The 18,448-nt window shown below is 44.6% G+C and overlaps 1 protein-coding gene across 3 annotated transcripts in view; it reads left to right on the top strand.

The window, feature by feature from the left end:
• Positions 1-247: 247 nt before the first annotated feature.
• The window catches only part of nuak2 (NUAK family, SNF1-like kinase, 2), a 41,236-nt gene continuing 23,035 nt past the window's right edge, over positions 248-18,448 (top strand). Inside the window, exons 1-3 of one of the 3 annotated variants that reach the window (XM_068057462.1) lie at positions 248-414; positions 1,437-1,742; positions 17,615-17,735. In XM_068057462.1, the coding sequence (XP_067913563.1) occupies positions 1,512-1,742; positions 17,615-17,735 (352 nt within the window). In that variant the 5' untranslated portion in view covers positions 248-414; positions 1,437-1,511. Of the gene's footprint in view, positions 415-659; positions 1,093-1,436; positions 1,743-17,614; positions 17,736-18,448 lie in introns of those variants that run through there. The other 2 variants (XM_068057461.1, XM_068057463.1) reach the window with 2 other exon arrangements.

The following is an 18,448-nucleotide window of genomic DNA, read 5'->3' as shown; positions in this document are numbered from 1 at the left end:
AATGACATCAGGGAGGGCCAGGATCAGGTTCGACTGGGATGGCACCCACGGTGGAATAGCTGAAAAATGACCACTTTGATATTGCACAGCAGCCACCCAATCTTCCGGGAGGGGTGGGGGGGGGGGGGGGGCAGTCATTTGAAGGGTTAAAAAAAAGGTTTGTTCACTGATAACATTTCAGATGCTTCACCAAAACAGCTGCCAGGTTGGGAATGCTTTAATGATCAGTTTAATAAACGGGGACACACTCTGAATGTATGAGACTGAAAATCTCAGACTTTTAAAGTGCCGCCACCATCGACTGAGGCAGGCATCACCAGAGAGACACCTGGCCTGATCCAATGTCTTGGCCACTCGTGTTTCGGTAGGAGGCAGTGCGATTCGATTAGAAACAGGAACCGATTATGTTACCAGGTAATCTCGAGGATTCTTTTGTAATTGCTAATTAATTCCGGGAACTGTTCACTGTAAGAACTCTGTTCACGTGTTTCCACCTGGGGAATTTTGGTTCCTGTACACACACTTCAATGACGTCGCTTTCCACTTTTAATTTTTAATTCTGTGCAGAAGACCTGATGTAATTCTGTCACCCAATCCCAGTAAAGTCCCTGGCGAGCTGATGTATCACGGTTTTTAACACACATATGGAAGTCAGTTCTGATGGTCATCAAGTTGAAACATTCACTTTGTTTATCTCTCTCCTGCAGACGCTGCCTGATCTCTCTTACTATGGATTTCCAGCAATTTCTGTTTTTATTTCAGATTTCCAGCACCATCTGTATTTTGCATTAATGTCCTTTGCTGGGTTGGCCGGTCTGACTGCTCAGCTCTCGGGGATCAGTGTGCCTTCCGTCCTCAGGGTAGCTCAGGCGGGGTTCAGAGTTAAGGGGCTGCTTCAATTTGCCTCTCAGTACATCTGGGCAAAGGGGGAAGAGAGGGGAAAAAAATGCTTATATTCTTCCTGCTCCTGCTCTCTCTCCAGCCGCCCCGACTGGCAAATGTGCTTGGCGATGATGCCCCTAGCAGTCGAATAACCAGTGGCGGCTTCCCTAATCACAGGTGAATATAACAACAGCAAGGTAGGAGGGTTTGGTAAGTGGAGCATCTTCTAAACTACCAATAACTTGCGTTGACCAGAAAAAATATAAGTTTGGTAAAGATAACTGAGCTGGGTCTGGAGGCGCTCGACCAATGACGAGTCATGGGGCGGGGCTATTTGACTGTGACGCAAAGGGGCGGGGTTAGGCTAATTAGGCGGCTGCTGAAGGGTCCACACGCGACTGGGATCTGGATTATTGCAACTGTGTTAGTGAGCGGATGCATTGTATCCTTATTACCTGCACAATGAGCGAACAGTAACAATGTGTTACTTTACCACGAAGCTCTGATCTGCTACATTTACATCGTTTCTCTCTCTCCCTCCGCTCCTCTTACAGCCTCCCGATACTTTTTCATTCCTCCTTCGGATCTCCTTCCTTCCATCCATCCCTCCCTCTCTCTCTCTCTCTCTCATGGATCCAGCCTCTCCCTGTCTGAGCCGGGGCTCGGCCCTGGGTGCCGCCTGTTCGCCTTCAGTAAGTGGCGGCAGGGATCATCCTCTGCCGCTGGCCGAGATGAAGCGCCAGGCGGTGAAGAGACACCACCACAAGCACAACCTGAGACACCGCTACGAGTTCCGCGAAACCTTGGGGAAAGGCACTTACGGCAAAGTGAAGAAAGCGGTTGACAGATCCGGCCGAGTGGTGAGAATTCGTCATTTTTTTTTAATATATTAAATTTGCATATCATCTAAAATTGATCACAAATGAAGATCTAATTTTCTGCTCGGTGGTGTACGGGTAGAATTACTGCACGGAAGGGTTGTTGCTGCTGAGATGCTGGCGGCTTCTCTCCTGAGCGAGTCAGTGAAATCGACTCGCTGTTAATTTCCCCGGAGCCCTCAGCGCCTTGTCTTTAATAAACTCGCTTCACTTCATTTCACTCAGCGCCCAATTCTACTGATCAAATCTGCTCCATCGGCGCTTCTACTCACAAACACAACTCATTTTCTGACAGATCTGGGGCAGATATTACTTGTTACACGGCTGACCAGGATCTCAAGGCTGAGGTGCTCGCTTCCCCCACCCAGGGACGTGCTCCAGTTTCTCTTTAGAGTTTGTAAAAAGCTATGTGTGTGTGTGTTTTCATTGTTGATGTGGAAATGTGTTTCACAGGGAAAATATTTTTAAATGATCTTTTTTTTTATGTATGTGGCAGATCCAGTTAATAATACATTTAATATGGGTTAGATGCTGTGTAGGTTTTAACTAAGAACTAACAATCTGAACACGCTTCTGTTGGTGATCTCATGGCGTTATATTTCTGTGTGAAGATAACAATAGCTGATACTTCTGGTTATCGACACGATCATTGTTGCCGATTTCCAATTAAGTCAAATATCGATCCCAATGGATTTCCTGCACTTTTCCCAGGTGGCTGTGAATCATATCTCACCGCCCTAGCCATTTTTAAGCAAGGCTGGTGGGTTATGGCGGCTGAATAGGTCAAATGTCGGTTCTATTACATGGGATTTCTTTGTGAGGACTGCAAGCTGCTGGCCTCGGTTAGTGGGTCTGCTTTAATCTTCTGTGCAACCTGGTCTTGGGTAGAAGAGGTTCCCTTTCCCCAGAGTGTAGCAACAGCACCATTGAGATGCTGCTCATGGATTGACAGCAAATTGTTAGTAAGTCCCAATTCTGATCCTTCGCTGTTGCTTTCTTGTTATCAGGGCCTCTCTGGCCAGATGAGAATTTCAGGAGTTTCCCCGTGTATGGTTCTATTGCCAAGTCATCAGCAAATCCCTTATTCAGTGGGATTCCCACTCTCTGAAATGGTGAATTCTTCTCCCCTTCCCAATAAAAAGTTGTGGATGCTGACTCCTGACTCCTCAAAGCCTGTCCACCATCTACAAGGCCCAAGTCAGGAGTGTAATGGAATACATTTGCCTGGATGGGTGCAGCTCCAACAACACTCAAGAGGCTCGCCACCATCCAGGACAAATCAGCCCGCTTGATTGGCACCCCATCCACAAACATTCACTCCCTCCACCACCGACGCACATTGGCAGTAGTGTGTACCATCTACAAGATGCACTGCAGCAATGCACCAAGGTTCCTTCAACAGCACCTTCCAATCTGCAACCTCTATCGCCTAGAAGGACAAGGGCAGCAGATGCATGGGAACACCATCACCTGCAAGTTCCCCTCCAAGTCGCACACCATCCTGACTTGGAACTATATCGCCGTTCCTTCGCTGTCGCTGGGTCAAAATCCTGGAACTCCCTTCCTAACAGCACTGTGGGTGAACCTACCCCACGTGGACGGCAGCGATTCAAGAAGGCAGCTCACCGTCACCTTCTCAAGGGCAATTAGGGATGGGAATAAATGCTGGCCTGGCCAGTGATGCTCACATCCCATGCAAAGAATATATTAAAATTTCAAGACAGAGATTGATAGATTTTTGTTGTGTGAGCATATTAACGGTTAAAGAACAATGATGGGTGATTGGAGTTGCGGTACAGATTGACCATGATCTAATTGGCAGAATGGGCTTGAGGGGCTGAAAGGCCACTTTCTGTTCCCTTTCAGGGAAAGCATGTTCGCTTCTGCTTGTTACAAGCAAATTCCTTCAAGGGAACTGCCTTTCTCTCTCGCCCCCAGTCTGTGGCCATATGGCAGGGCTACCCTGTCAGTTAATTTTCCTCTGATTGAAAACTGACTAGTGACTAGCTGCTGTTTTTTCAGCAGTTCATGAAGGGTGAAATATAATGGGCCAAAATTGAATACTTATCTGAAATTTGGCCTGACACTGCGCTTGCCCCATTGTGTGGTCATTTCAGAGCTGTTACTGGGATTTTAGTAAGACAAAATAGTGGGTGTGTCGAGCGTGGTGGCTGTAATCTTCTGTTTCTACATCAGCAGCACATGATTTTCCACCCCTCAAAGTATAACAGCAGAGAGTCTCGGGCTGGTGAATACAGCAGTGCAAATCCCCAGCAACTGTGGCCACTGGAATTGCAGAGGATTCCCTCAATCTGCTTTTTGCATTGTCTTTGAAGGGGCACTTGTGTCACTGGTTCCCACCACACAGGTCCCGTGCAACCCAACCCAGTACCCCATGTAAACCTACCAGATTCACTGAGACCCAGTTGTAAATAGGTTGGCAGTTTTGGGAAGTCAGACAAACATATGCTTCAGTGTTACCCTGGTTTAGGGAGATGGGGTGGTGGTGAGGGGTGTGCATGAGGCCCTGAGTTAGGTACTGGCAGCACAAACCCCATACCAAGGCTGATATCAAAGTTGCTGCAGATTCTGTCTGTGTCTGGACAGAGCATTTTGAGCTGAGCTAGAATCATAGAATGATGCTGTACAGAAAGAGGCCATTCAGCCCATCATACCTATGCCAGCCAATTAGACCCATATCTTTACCCTGCAAATCTTTCCCCTTCAAGTATTTATCCAGTTCCCTTTTGAAAGTTACCATTGAGTGTACTGCCATCACCCTTTCCGGTAGCGCATTCCAGATCACAGATTGCTGCCTGGCGAAATTCTCTTCTTCTCCACACTCTTTCCCCCCCCCACCCCACCTGCCCCCTTTTATTTTTTGCCAATTACCGAAAATCTGTATTCTCTGGTTACATTGGAGTGAAGTAATGGCGGTCATGGATGGCAGCAATCTTAGTCAATGAATTGAGGGTAACACATAAGATATGTAATGGTACATTAAAAGACACTGGTTTAATTCTGATTTATTCATTTCACTGCATTGGTATCATAGTGATTCCTGAATCCGGTGCTCCCCCGGTAGGGATTGCACTTTGGAAAATCACAGGTTCATAGGCTTGAGATGTTCCATCCATTAATTTTAATGGACAGAAAATCATGGCTGTGTATCCATGGTTTCCCAATATTTGCTTCCCGGTGAAAATACTGTTGTACTATAATATTGGGATCTTTGTACCAAAGAATAAAAGGAGAATAGTGTGGCATACTAAGATATTTATATTGGAATCTTTGCTTCATATTTCACTTAAGTCACAAATTTTATCTTTTAGGAATCTGTACTGCACAATCTGTCAATCACATCATAGTACACCATCCCATACTAAATATTTTTCAAACTTTCCAAAGTCTGCTCATTTAGTTTATAAACTGCAGAAATTTGAATTACACCCACTCAGCTGGTTCCGTGCAGCTATTTTCCCATTTTTGTTGATCCTTCTCCTCTTCCAGTTTTCTCCATTCCCTCCAAGACCCTGGCTCACACTGGGGTCCAGTTCCATGAGATTGGGCACCTACCAGTAGCTCACACGACAGGTAATTCTTCAAATGAGTCAAGGCGATGAGGTTTGGTTGAATTTATTGGCCACATGGAACATCATGATCCAAAGTGGGATCCTCTCCCCATATTCTAAGCCCATGTGCTTTCCAAAAGGGATCAGAGTTCAGGATGGGGGGACAGTCCAGAGGCAAAGAGGGCAGTTGAGTTGAATATCACCTACAGCCACCTGCCTCCAATTAACTTAACAGCAATACTGAGATACTTTAAACAAGGGAACCCAGTTTATTCAAAACAAAGTCAAAATTTTGTCAAATCTTTGGAACACAATCTCTTGCAAAAGTGACACATGGATGCTTTAGTGTATGTGTGTCCAGTATGCCTTGACTGGTCAATTTGAACATGTAAATGGAAGCTTAACAATGCAGTTTGGGGATTGGGGCTTCTTTGACTCAGTACCTGGGGTAAGTCCTTAGGAAAAAAAAAAATTACCTTTGATGGGATTGGATTTTCTCAACAGGGTTGACCCTGCCCCTTTCTCCTTCGAAATAAATGCTTTCAAGAGGATAGAATGGCAGTTTGACACGTGGAGTAATGATTAGAGTCATGCTATTGTGCTTATTAACAGTGCTCATGCACCTGAGTTACAGTGAAAGCACTAATGTAAGCAGCACAGAATCTATTTGTGATTCAGGCTTGTTTGCTCAGTGATAACGTCTGAGCAAACAATCCTGAATCCCAAAATTCATGCTGTTAAATGAGGTACTTTAAAAATAAACCCAATTTCAACCAAGCTTTATGCTTGCAGAAGTTCAGCTTGCTGTCGGATTTAGAAATAGCAGGCATTTGATTGAATGCCCCGTGTCATTATAAAATCATTGCTATATGTTAACGTTTCACCCAGAATCTGGTATGGATGGGTCACTCGGTGCTCAAGCAACAGACCATAACTGGCAACCACAAAGTGTGAGAGATTGCAAGTCCACTGCAATAAGCAGAAATGCTTTTTTGTGTGTTTAGAGGGACAGACCTTGAAAGGGGACCATACCACATATTCGAACAAAAACAAAAAGCTTGGTTCACAAGAGTTTTTTATATTTATTCTCAATGTGGACATTGCTGGCAAGGCTGGTATTGCCCATCCCTAATTGCCCTAGAAGTTGGTGGTAGTGACCCTTATTCTTGAACCACTGCACTCTGTGTGCAGTGCTGTTAGGTAGGGAGTTCTGGGATTCTGACCTGGTAACAAGGAGGAATGGCCTTTATATCCAAGTCAAGCTGGGTTATTATTGTAATGGAAGGCTACCCCTCCCCCCAACACAGTGATCCTGAGAAAACCTTGTACTTGAAGCGAGATTTTTTTTTTTTTACTCCTAGTTTATTTTTATAAAGCATTTATCCCATGCTCTTGTCATGCTTTTAAAACTATTACAAATTTACTGTTATTACAATGCTGCCAGACGATGGAAATTCATGCCATAGTTCAGATAAATGCAGTGGCCGGGTAGTACTCAGTGGCTCATTGTGCTCACTTGAGTGACGAGCTGCCCCTCAACGCTCTTGTCAGTTGGCCTGTGTGAACGCACTGGCTCTCACAACAGTGCTCTCATTGAACGGGTGGTATTCTGGACTGGAGCCCTGGGTGAGATTATTCAAACAGGTGCAGCTGTGTGAAAGCTAGCCTGTTCATTAAATATGTAGGAAGTCTCTCAAGGAGTGGTCACTGGGTGAAATGTGCTGATTAAATCTGCACTCGTTGGGTTTCTAAAACTTGCTTTCACTTTGGAGAAAGTGCTATTGCAGAGAAGGATAATTAAGGTGCATTTGTAATGCTGTAAACTGACCCCACAATCATGGCGATAGTTACAGGAGGTGGTGGTGTGCTGGGGAGACAGTGGAGTGATCTTTGTTTATTGTTCCTTTTGCCTCTTCCTTGCTCCCAGAGTTTTATTAGTAGAGTTATTTTTGTTGGATTTTATTTAAAGATTCCCATCTACCTCCCACCCCCCTCTTCTCCACCCTCCCCCCCACACACACATTCTGCCACCAGCCCATCTCAAACTCCTGTCCCTCTTTTTATTTTTTGTTTACAGGCACTTGTATTTTATTTCCTAATGGAGAATCTGGGGTCCGGAATCTCGCTCCATTGTACAGGATCCCACCAAGTCTGAAAAGAGTAAGATGATAAGAGAAATCTAGGAGTAATTATAGGCCAACACTAAGCTTTGAAATTTGTAAACCTATAGATTGTAAAAGGAAAGCAAGATGGAGAAAGGCTTGGGGGTTTTGCATGTGAGGCATCTACACCTGTCTCATCTTGGCCAACAGAAAACCAGTGCCCCCTGTCAGGAGAATTAGAAATGTGGAATTTCTAGATAGATAAAAAGCCAAGGTCCATCTACTTTGTCTTTTATCAGCCTGATAGCTGGGCAACATCGACAATGGAGCTGTTGACTAATCACAGTGATCAATCTCTATCAATGAGTCCACAACAGACTCAAACATGTGAGGAAAGCCCCCCAGTGGTGGAGAGCTTTGGGAACCATAGATCCAAACTCACCTGTTCCTCCCAAGCACGCTCCACACATCAGGTCTCAAATTACCCATTCGGGTAAACTTGCTAACAGGTATGCAGAATCCCTGATGTGAAGCAGATGACTGTCCAAATAGCTGCCGTGTTCTGCGGGAAATGTTTTCGGGAAGTTACAGATCACTTCTTTTCACTGACCCTCGGGGTCCAATCTGCGTTCGCCTTCCTGGTGGACACTTGCACCAAAGAATGCAACGTGTAAGAGTGACTGTCATAGTGCAGCGTCTTGCAGCATGTCATAATACAGTAAATTGGAATTGTGTTGTAACTGGGCCTGAAGCTGGCTAATCAAATCTTGCTCAGAATTGTATCACCAAAAGCTCTTCTTGCACTTAATACTCAAGCTCGGCCATTCAGGGGTGTTGCCAGGAAGTACGTAACACACAAAGGGTAGTGAAAACCTGAGACTCTCTACCCCCAAAAGCTGCTGAGGCTGGGGAGGTGGGTGTCAACTAAAAGTTTTGCAATGGAGATTGATCGATTTTTGTTAGGTAGGGGTATTGAGGATAAGGAACCAAGGTAAGTAAATGGAGTTATGATACAGATCAGCCATGATCTAACTGAATGGTGAAGCAGGACTGAAGGGATGAATGGCCTCCGCCTGTTCCTGATTTAATTACATAGCACTTGAAATATTCATGGGTTTGATGGGAACAATACCTCAGTATTCAGTTCTGCTAGTTTCTGTTTTAGCTGTGGATTGATGTCAAGAAGGAGACGTTACCCTTTGATATCGTATGCAAATAAAAACTGATGGGAATTGCATTGTAAAAGGCTGTACAAGTACAGAATGCAGGACTGCAATGTAATATCAGCAAGTAAATTACATGCAATAAAATGACTTTCTCAATCGATTATTGTTAATCTGTTACTGAGCTGCCCCAAGAGCAAAGAGACCGTGCAGTGAATTGGATGGTTAGGGAGTGGGGACAGCAGCTGTCTTCCCAGTTTTGTGCTTTTTTTTTCTCTTGGGGACTTGCATTAGTCAGGGCAGCTCCAGGGGAACCTCCTCCCAACTTGCTCAAGTGCCTGTACTTCAGGTGTGGGCCTCAGCAGGCTATTTGGCAATGTGGGGCATCACATTGATCAGTCCTATTCCCACCTGAAATCCTCATCTGCAATTTAAACAGCGGAGTGGGAGCCTTGACTGACTTTTTTCTGCTTTTTTTCCCCCCCTCCCCTCCCTCTCTAGCCAAGGGGAATGCTAAACACCCGAACTGCTTTCCCCAAGGAGTTTGAACTTGGAAGTGCCCTGGTCTGAAATGGCTCAGTGCGATCATCTACAGACCCACTGAGGTCCACCCATTTAGAGAAAGTTCACCTGGCAGGCATGTGGAGCGGGTCTACTCACTGACTACATGTCAGCTGTGGCTCAGTGGTTAGCACTTCCACCTCCTTGAGTCAGAAGGTTGTGGGTTCAAGCCCCACTCCAAAGACTTGAGCACAAAGTCTAATCTGACCCTGCTGGTGCAGTACTGAGGGAGTGCTGCACTGTCGGAGGTGCCATGAGGCATTAAACCGAGGTCGCATCTGCTCTCGGGTGGACGTAAAAGATCCTATGGCACTTTTGTGAAGAAGAGAAGGGGAGTTCTCCCTGGTGTCCTGGCTAACAGTCATCCCTCAATCAACTTCACTAAAACAGATTATCTGGTCATTTGTGGGATCTTGCTATGTGCAAACTGGCTGCTGTATTTCCTATATTACAATACTTCAAAAGTACTTAGTTTTGCTGTTAAGGACTTTGGAATGTCCTGTGCTATATAAATGCCTGTTTTTCTTTTATCTGTGGACTGCAGGAGAGATGCCATATATAATTTCTGAACTATCAATAATATAATTGCCCCTCATTGGGACAGTATAACTCTATAAAACCTTGAATGGCTGATCCAGTTAGATAACCGGTTCCAATTCATGTGGATTTCTAGAGCCGTTGGTTGATTATAAACTTGTGCTATTTGATCAGTTGGTAAAGTGTTGGCAGGGTAGGGAGACAGAAGGCCAAGGCTGATGAGAGTGTGACTGAGCCATCTGGTGAGCACCTGGTTTATAAAAAATAGGAAACACCAGAGCCAGTGAAAGGAGGCTTGATACAAACACTTCCAGCAGCATTGGCCTATTAATTCCCACCTTATACTGTGTACCAGTGGATCAGACGGGGCTTGCCCACATTCTAAAGCAGGTCCCAGCAACTCTGATTCAACAAGAGTTGAATTTCTCTCAACTTGAAGCTTGATCTGCAATAGGCAGCGTGTAAGGAATGGAATAGAGTCATAGAATGATTATAGCACAGAAATTAGGCCATTTGGCCCATCGTGTCCATGCCGGCCCTCTCCAAGAGCAAATCTGCTTGTTCCACTCCCTCGCCTTTTCCCCATAGCCCTGCAAATCTTTTCAGATAGTTATCCAAGGGAATGATGCCAATGAAAATTGGACAAGGTTTTTCCCTGCACAACTAAAGCTCATCTCCTAGTGGGTCGATGAAAGAACAGGATTGGGAGTGTTTGTGGAGATGACTGTAGATGTGATCATCCAGCCTCCCAGATCTAAGGCGATAGTACAGATACAGGAAGATAACTTGGCATAAAACTAAAAGGGGAAGATTATATTTGAAGTAATTTATTTTTTGTTCAGCCCAACCCTGATGCATCAGTTGGTGCATAAATCAGGATCCCATTCAGGTGAAATGGAAAATGTCACACTAGTGCATTTAAGGGATGTTCCTCCAGTTAGGATAGAGGTACGTTATGCTATCCAGCTGTGACTTGACATATGGAACCAAGACTTGTAGCTGGAGTTAAGATACAGATCAGCCATGATCATCTTGAATGGCGGAACAGGTTTGAGGGGCTGAATGGCCTTCTCAACCTGTGACGCACGTGACTGTAGTGCAGTGACATGAACATTATGTGTTACTGAAATCCTCATACTGGATTATGGGTGTGGCACTGACCTGTGTCCTGGTACACAAGCCTGAGATGGTCAACCAACAATGCAGCAGGTGGGATGTGGCATTTATTTCTCATACTTGCCTTAAGTATTTACATAAAGTAAATGCTGTGGTTAATATGATGGGAAGTTGCTCTCCAGGCCTGTCAGTTTGAGCCTCGCCTGTTTTTATTGGGCCATTTTGTGCCGCTGAATTCCTAGTGTTGTCTGTTTGTACAGAGGGACACTGTTTAATCCAGTCGACATATACTCTAGTCAAGGTAAATATCAATTCAATAGTTTTGTTTTCACCTCTTAGCCATTGCTCAATAAAAAAATGTTTGGTTTTGAAATACTGAAACCAGCAAATCAACTTGTCCTCTTGCGTAACACCCTAGTTTAAAAAAACAGGCAGGTGCGAAAGTACGTTAGCCAAACTGTCAATGCGCTGAGTCGCTCCAATGTGTTTTTTTTATCCCATCACATTTTATGCTTTTTAATGTTACTTAAAGGGATGATGTACCCTTCAGGAAGACCCACTGTCGTGCCACATTGGACACAGTATAATTGCTACATGAAAGCTTGTGTTACAGTGGATTCTGTATCTCCAGCAACAATAACATTTGCAACACGGTTCAGATTTTTGTCACTTTGAGGTAGTTTCCGCCCCCCCCCCCCACCCCCCCCCCACCCCCGTTTTTAATGGAGCATGCAATCCTTGATGAAGGATATTATTTAGCAGTCCTCTACATGCCACTTTAAAAGCATTTCTTGTAGTATTATATTTACTGAATATTTTCTAAATTCTTCCCAATTTCCTCTCTGACCCCCACCCCACCCATCCTCCCCCACAAACCCTCCTGCTGTTTCATATCCAGAGTGTGATCTTTCATTGTACCATTGGTTAATTCAGTGCAAAAAAACAAACTTGCAGTCTGCTACGCCTTTCTCCTTCAGGCATGGGAGCGACACAGCTTAGTTGATCTGAGTGTGTCAGCCTCGGCTCAGTGGTAGCACTCCCGCCTCTGATTCAGAAGACTATAGCTTCAATTCCTACTTCAAAGTCTAAGCTGGCGTCATCGAAGGTGCCGCCTTTCAGATGAGACGTTAAAACGAGGCCTCATCTGCCCTCTCAGACTGAATAGATGCCATTTTGAAGAAGGGCAGAGGTATTCTCCCAACGTCTTGGTTGTTATTTATCGCTGAACCAATGAAAAAAGCTGATTCTCTAGTCACTATCTCATTCTTGTTTGTGGGAGGTTGCTTTGCACAAATCAATGCCACATTTCCTACATTACAACAGCGTCCACACTTCAAATAGCTTTTCATTGGCTGCACAGGAGGTTGTGAAAGGTGCTATATAAATTCCACCCTTGCAAAAACCAAAAAAAAAAGAGTCTATACGGGCTCCAATGAATTCCCATCAGAATTACATTTCAAGTTGGAACCGGAGAAGCTCAGGAAACTGAGTATTCCACTTGCCTCTGTCCCATTTAATACAGATTCTCATGTTCAATATTTTTGACTGACGGCTATATTACAACAACATTATCACACTCCTCACCTGCAGCAAGATGTCTGGGAGCACTTTACGGTGAGGAGAAGGGCATGGTGGAGAACAGACTTGGGGAGACTGGAAGAGAACAGAGAGGCTAGGATAGCAGACAGAGGGTGGTGTGTACTACCACCAAGGGAAGAGTGTCAGAATGCAGAGCAGGAGGCGATCACATAGATAGAACTTCAGTGAATGTATATGGAACCATAGAATCGAACAGCACAGAAGGAAGCCATTTGGGCCACAGTTCCTGGGCTGGCTCATTTGAAAGAGCTGTCCAATTTAGTCCCACAGCCCAGCTGTTTCCCCATAACTCTACGTTTCATTTACACAAATTCTGCTGTTTTTCCAAGTCTGGGAATCCCCAGACAGAGTGTAAGCTGTTTCACCATTTTTTTTTTCTTTCACTTAGAGATAATTTAATAAGTAACACATCACACATTGCTGCACAAATTCATCCCCCATTCAGGCTGATTCCTTGAAATCTACTTCTGAGTAATCAAATGGGTCAGTTGCTATTCAGCCTGAACTCCACAGCTCCCACCTCCTCCTTGCCCAATATTGTTCTGTGTCTTCTACATACACACACGACCTGAATCAGAATACTCAGTGGTTACTGATGACGCATACCGTCTCCCACAGAGAACTGCGAGGCATTGACATTTTTACATTTTTCTTTAACTGAATCAGCTTTGAAGACAAAAGGCAAATGTTTAGCACAGCCAGGGTGAGCTTTTCTGTGTCTGTCTGATGTCACCCCGAGGTTCAGCTCCCAAACGGAAAGGGGGCTGTGGGACATTGTTATTGTTTAAAATTCCAGGAGTTGAGAGGTCTCAAGAAAAAGGGATTTAAAAGAAAATTTAAGGGTTCTGTTTTATTTTGTTGAGTTTTATGCTCAAGTTGAACATAAGAAATAGGAGCCGGAATAGGCTATTTGGCCCTTTGAGCCTACTCCGCCATTCAATAAGATCGTGGCTGATCTACCTTCTTGCACTACCCCTATATCCCTTGATTACAGTTCCCAAAAATCTATCGATCTTAGTCTTGAATATACTTAACAACTGAGCATCCACAGCTCTTTAAGGTAGAGAATTCTAAAGATTCACAACTCTTTGAGTAAAGAAATTTCTCATCTCAATGGCTGACCTCTTATTCTGAGACTGTGAACCCGTGTTTGAGACTCCCCAACCTGCCGAAACATTTTCTCAGTATTTACCATGTCAAGCCCCTTAAGAATTTTATGTTTCAGTTTGATCACCTCTCAACTTCCTAAACTCCAGGAAGTATAGGCTTAGTCTACGCATCTCTCCTCATAGGGCAATCCCCCTCATCCCAGGAGCCAGTCAAGTGAACATTCGTTGAATTCCCTTTAGGGCAAATGTCCTTCTTCAGGTAGAGACACCAAAACTGCGCACATGACTCCCAAGTATGGCCGTACCAATGGTCTGTATAGTTTATAGTAAGACTTGAGGGATGTAAGTGCTGGAGGAAGTTAAAAACTTTCTGTTTTGGGCACTCATTGCCAGCATCAAGTGCCACCAACTCGGGTGGGACAAGAGTAAAGCTGCCTCAGCTCCAATCTCAGAGGAGAAACAAGTGTGACATTTTTAAAAAATTTCCCTCACCAGCTACACTGTGGTCTCTCTCTGATTGATGCTAATTCTGCACCGATCTGTTGCAGATCAAGAGCACATTTGTCAGGGTAGATAGAGTTCAGAACTAGGGAGCATATCCTTAAAATCCGAGCTAGCCTATTCTGAGGTGATGTCAGGAAGCATTTCTTCACACTAAGGGTAATGGAAACCTTGAAATCTCCCCCCACCAACTCCCCCCCCCCCCCAAACAGAAGATAGCTGAGGCTGGGGAAACAATTCAAATTTCAAAGCTGAGATTGATAGATTTTTGTTAAGTAACAGTATTAATGGATAGGGAGCTTCCTCCTCCAGCTTCTCTCATTCATACTGCCCTTCAAACAGGCAGCACCCAATCCATCATTTAGTTCTGGAGTGTAAGTGGGCTCCCCTACTCTGAGCTGACAGGTGTCCTTCTCAGTTCATCTGCATCGAGACTCCTTCACCCATCACAATATGCTCGCTGACCTACATTGGTTCCTGTTGTGGCAACGCCTTGATTAAAAAAAAAAAGTTTTCATCCTTGTTTTCAAATCCCTCCCTGGCCTCACATTCCCCCACCCCCACCACCCCCACAGCATCTCTAATCTCCTAGTGCCCTCCAAGACCACTAGCGCTCCTGCAATTCTGACCTCTTGCACATCCCCGACTTTAAACGCTGAACCATTGGCCATGCCTTCAGCTACTTAGGCCTTAAACTCTGGAATTCCCTCCCTAAATCTCTGCCACTATCCCTCCTGAAGATGCTCCATAAAACCTGCATCTTTGACCAAGTTCACTGTAAAGTTTTGTTAATTGCTCCTGTGAAGTGCCAGGGACATTTTACTATATTAAAGGCGCTATATGAAGGCAACTTGGTGCTGTTGTAGTTCCCTCATCACACGAGCCTCCTCTTGGCGAAGAAAGTCACACGTCAGTCATTTGGCTGCACACAGACTAACTGCCAGATCTGTGTCTGTTTACATTGAAACTTTTCAAATGCAAACAACCCAAGCTGGCTGGCTCCGTGTAAAAGGGTGTCATGGGTTTGCCTCGTTCTTTGACCAGCATTCCAAATGCCTTCCTCCTCCTGTTGTCAGGGTGACCAGGCTCAATAGCATTGAATTTTTTTTTTAAATGTCTGTTTGTTCGGGATCATTGAAAGCCCAGGTCCTTTCCCAGGAGACTTGTCTCAGTTCTGCAAAAAAATTCAGCTCCAAGTTTCTGCCCTGATAAGCTTCAATAAAAAGGTTTGCATAACAGCCAATGACCTCAGACAGATGTGGCGATGCCTTTGCAGTAACAGCCCTGACAAGCTATCAGTTCAGGTCGAATGCAGGGAGCTCAGTTTAAAAACTTCTAAACTGAGCAAACGAGGGGCAGGAAACCCTCCATCCTCAGTGTCCTGGAATTTGTGCCAGGCACCAGTGAAAATACCTGTATTCTTAGCGGAATGCCACTTTATAATTTTTACATTGTGCTCTGAATAATTGGCACTCAAATGCTCCCAGTGTGAAAGGCTCAGCGAATCCCAAAGTGCATTACAGCCAATAAATACTCTTCTTTGGGAAGTACAGTCACTGTTGTAATGTAGGAAACACAGCAGCCAAATTGTGCACAGCAAGCTCCCACAAACAGCAGTGACTATGACCAGGTAATCTGTTTTGGGGAGGTCAATTGAGGGATAAATATTGAGAAGGACACCGGGAAGAATTTCCCCACTCTTCGAAGTAGCAGCCTTGGGATCTTTTGCATCCAGCTGGGCAGATGGAATCTCTGCTTAACATCTCATCTGAAAGATGGCACCTCTGACAGTGCAGCAGTCTCTCGGTGCTGTATGTCTCTTTACTTGGTTGCTTTCTGGTTTGTGTGCTGGGTAAAGCTGGAACAACTGGCACAGTCATTGGGCATCCTGCCACAAAAAGCCCTGCTTAATCATGTTTTTCACAGCGGTCAAGATATGGAATGAGTTTATAAATTAACCGGTTGTGCAAGATGCACCCAGAGTATGTACATAATTATTCCCCACCTAAAGTAGTTGGCCTTGCTATACCAATGGAGAATCAATGACTGCAAATTAAGGAAGTAGTTTGGTAACCTGCAGATTCTATTTACCAAACCCTAGGATTTTGAATATTTTGAGTTGTAACCTACAGAGGACACCTGCATCACAATTCTCCATGTAACTAACTAATTGACTTTCACCCTCCGCCCTCTGACCTGCCTCTCCCGCATCTGTAATCTCTCTTTGGAATGCTGGTTTATGGTACAGCAATACCTTGATCTTAAATGTTCTCATCCTTGTGTTCAAATCCCTCCATAGCCTCACCCCTCCCTATCTGTGTAGCCTCCTCCAGCCCTAAAACCTTCCCAGATCTTTGCGCTTCTCTGATTCTGGTCTCTTGTACATTCCCAATTTTAATCGCTGTTCCATTGGCGGTCATGCCTTCAGCTGCCTGGACCTGAATCTCTGGAATTCCCTCCCTAGACCTCTCCACCCCTCTCCTCTTACAAGACACCCGGTAAAATCCATCCCTTTGACCAAGCTTTTGGTAACTTGTCCTAATATTTCCTTATGTGACTCCGTGTCAAATTTTTTTTGATAACACTCCCCATGAAGTGCCTTGATTTTTTTTAACTGTTAAAGGTGCTATATAAATGCAAGTTGTTGTCACTCCAATCAGGAACTGGAGGCAGTTTAAGATGCTGGATCCTGTATCCATCCCAGCTCTATGATGCTGCATGCTAATTCTCAGCAACCACTGCCTCAGTCTCTGTTACCAAAAAAAAAACCTGCCATAGGAATATCGCCTATCAGACGGAGGTGAAGATTCAGCACCTTGATTTTTTTCCTATAAAATCAAAAGAAAAAACTGCAAATGGTGAAAGCATGTCAGTTAGCATCTGTAAAGAGAGAGGGAAAACACGTTATGACATTTCAAGTTTGTGCCAGTTGCAATGAATGTTCCACACCCTAACTCACCAAATCCTGTCCTTTCACTTTGCATATGCTGACTGGGTGTGCAGTTGCAGCATTTTCTGTATTGTTTTAAATCTCTTGGCTTCCTGTGTTTTGATTAACCCCGGGTGGTGTTTGGCACCATACTGTTCAGAGTTGCTAGTTGGGCATGGACGGCCCATCCTGGGTTCATATTTGAGGACCTTGCAACTTCTTGGGTTTAACATTTGGATGCATGGGTCAGCAATAACTTGGAATTATCTAGCCGTAGTGAAGTGTCTTCACACAAGGAGTATAATCCAATAAAAGACATTGGCTCTAAGAAGGCAACATTAGGACAGGTGGCCAAAGAGGTTGGTTTTCAGGAGTGTTCTAATGGAGGACAGAGAGGGAGAGGTTTAGAGAGGGAATTATGGAGCTTGGGGCCTAGGCAGCTGAAGGCATGGCCACTAATGGTCGAGCGAAATAAGTGGGAATGCTTAAAAGGCCAACATTGGGGGAGCGCAGAGATCTCGGGTTGTAGGGCTGGAGGAGGTTTCAGAAATAGGGAGGGGGGAGGCCATGGAGGGATTTAGACATGAGGATGGTGATTTGTAAAATCGAAGCATGTCTTGGGTGAATTAAAATCAATTAAAAGGCACCCATTTCTATTTCCGTAGGTTGCCATTAAGTCAATCCGCAAAGACAAGATCAAAGATGAGCAGGACCTGGTCCATATTCGCCGAGAGATTGAGATCATGTCATCACTCAGCCACCCACACATCATCAACATCTATGAAGGTAGGCCTAGGCTTTGACCATACTGACTGACTGATTATATGGAAGCTGATGGAAGCTTTGAATTCCAAGCATACTTGCTGACCATTGGTCACTTCCCGAGTTGATTCCCAAATAAAAGAGAAGACATTCCCCATACCATCCCCCATCTGTCAATATTCTCCCCTTATTTTCCTGAACTTGCTGGGGTTTAAATTGGGCCAATTGCATCCATTTTTCAGGCCTTGCGTGGCCTCCAAAGGCCCCAGATATGATGTGGAGGAAGCGCATGCACACATCTGATTGGTAGATGGTCGCCTGCCATATTAGGAAAGGACAAGTGCAAAGCGTCCTTTATCCACAGCTAAAGCAAGTATTACGCCCTTTGCATATCTTTTGGATGAGACGTTGAACTGAGGCCCATGTGGTGTCTCAGGTGGGTGTAAAAGGTTCCTACAGCACTGTTCGAAGAAGAGCAGGGGAGCTCTCCATGGTGTCCTGGTCAATATTCATCCCTCATTCAACATCACTAATAAGATGGTCATTATCACATTGTTGTTTGTGGTACTTTGCTGTGCACAAATTGGCTGCTTCCTTTCCTACATTAAAACAGTGACTTCAAAAGTGCTTAATGGATTGTAATGAAGTTGTGCAAGTCTTTCTTTCACGTAGCAATAATGAGTCTAAATGTCTGCTTCAGATTTCCCTTCAAACCATTGGTTTACCCCGAGGCAGCC

This window comes from Heterodontus francisci, chromosome 25 (genome assembly GCF_036365525.1).
Source record: "Heterodontus francisci isolate sHetFra1 chromosome 25, sHetFra1.hap1, whole genome shotgun sequence".
Classification (NCBI taxonomy): domain Eukaryota; kingdom Metazoa; phylum Chordata; class Chondrichthyes; order Heterodontiformes; family Heterodontidae; genus Heterodontus; species Heterodontus francisci.
The sequence above is the reverse complement of the archived record's forward strand: the minus strand, read 5'-3'. Positions and strand labels throughout refer to the sequence as shown.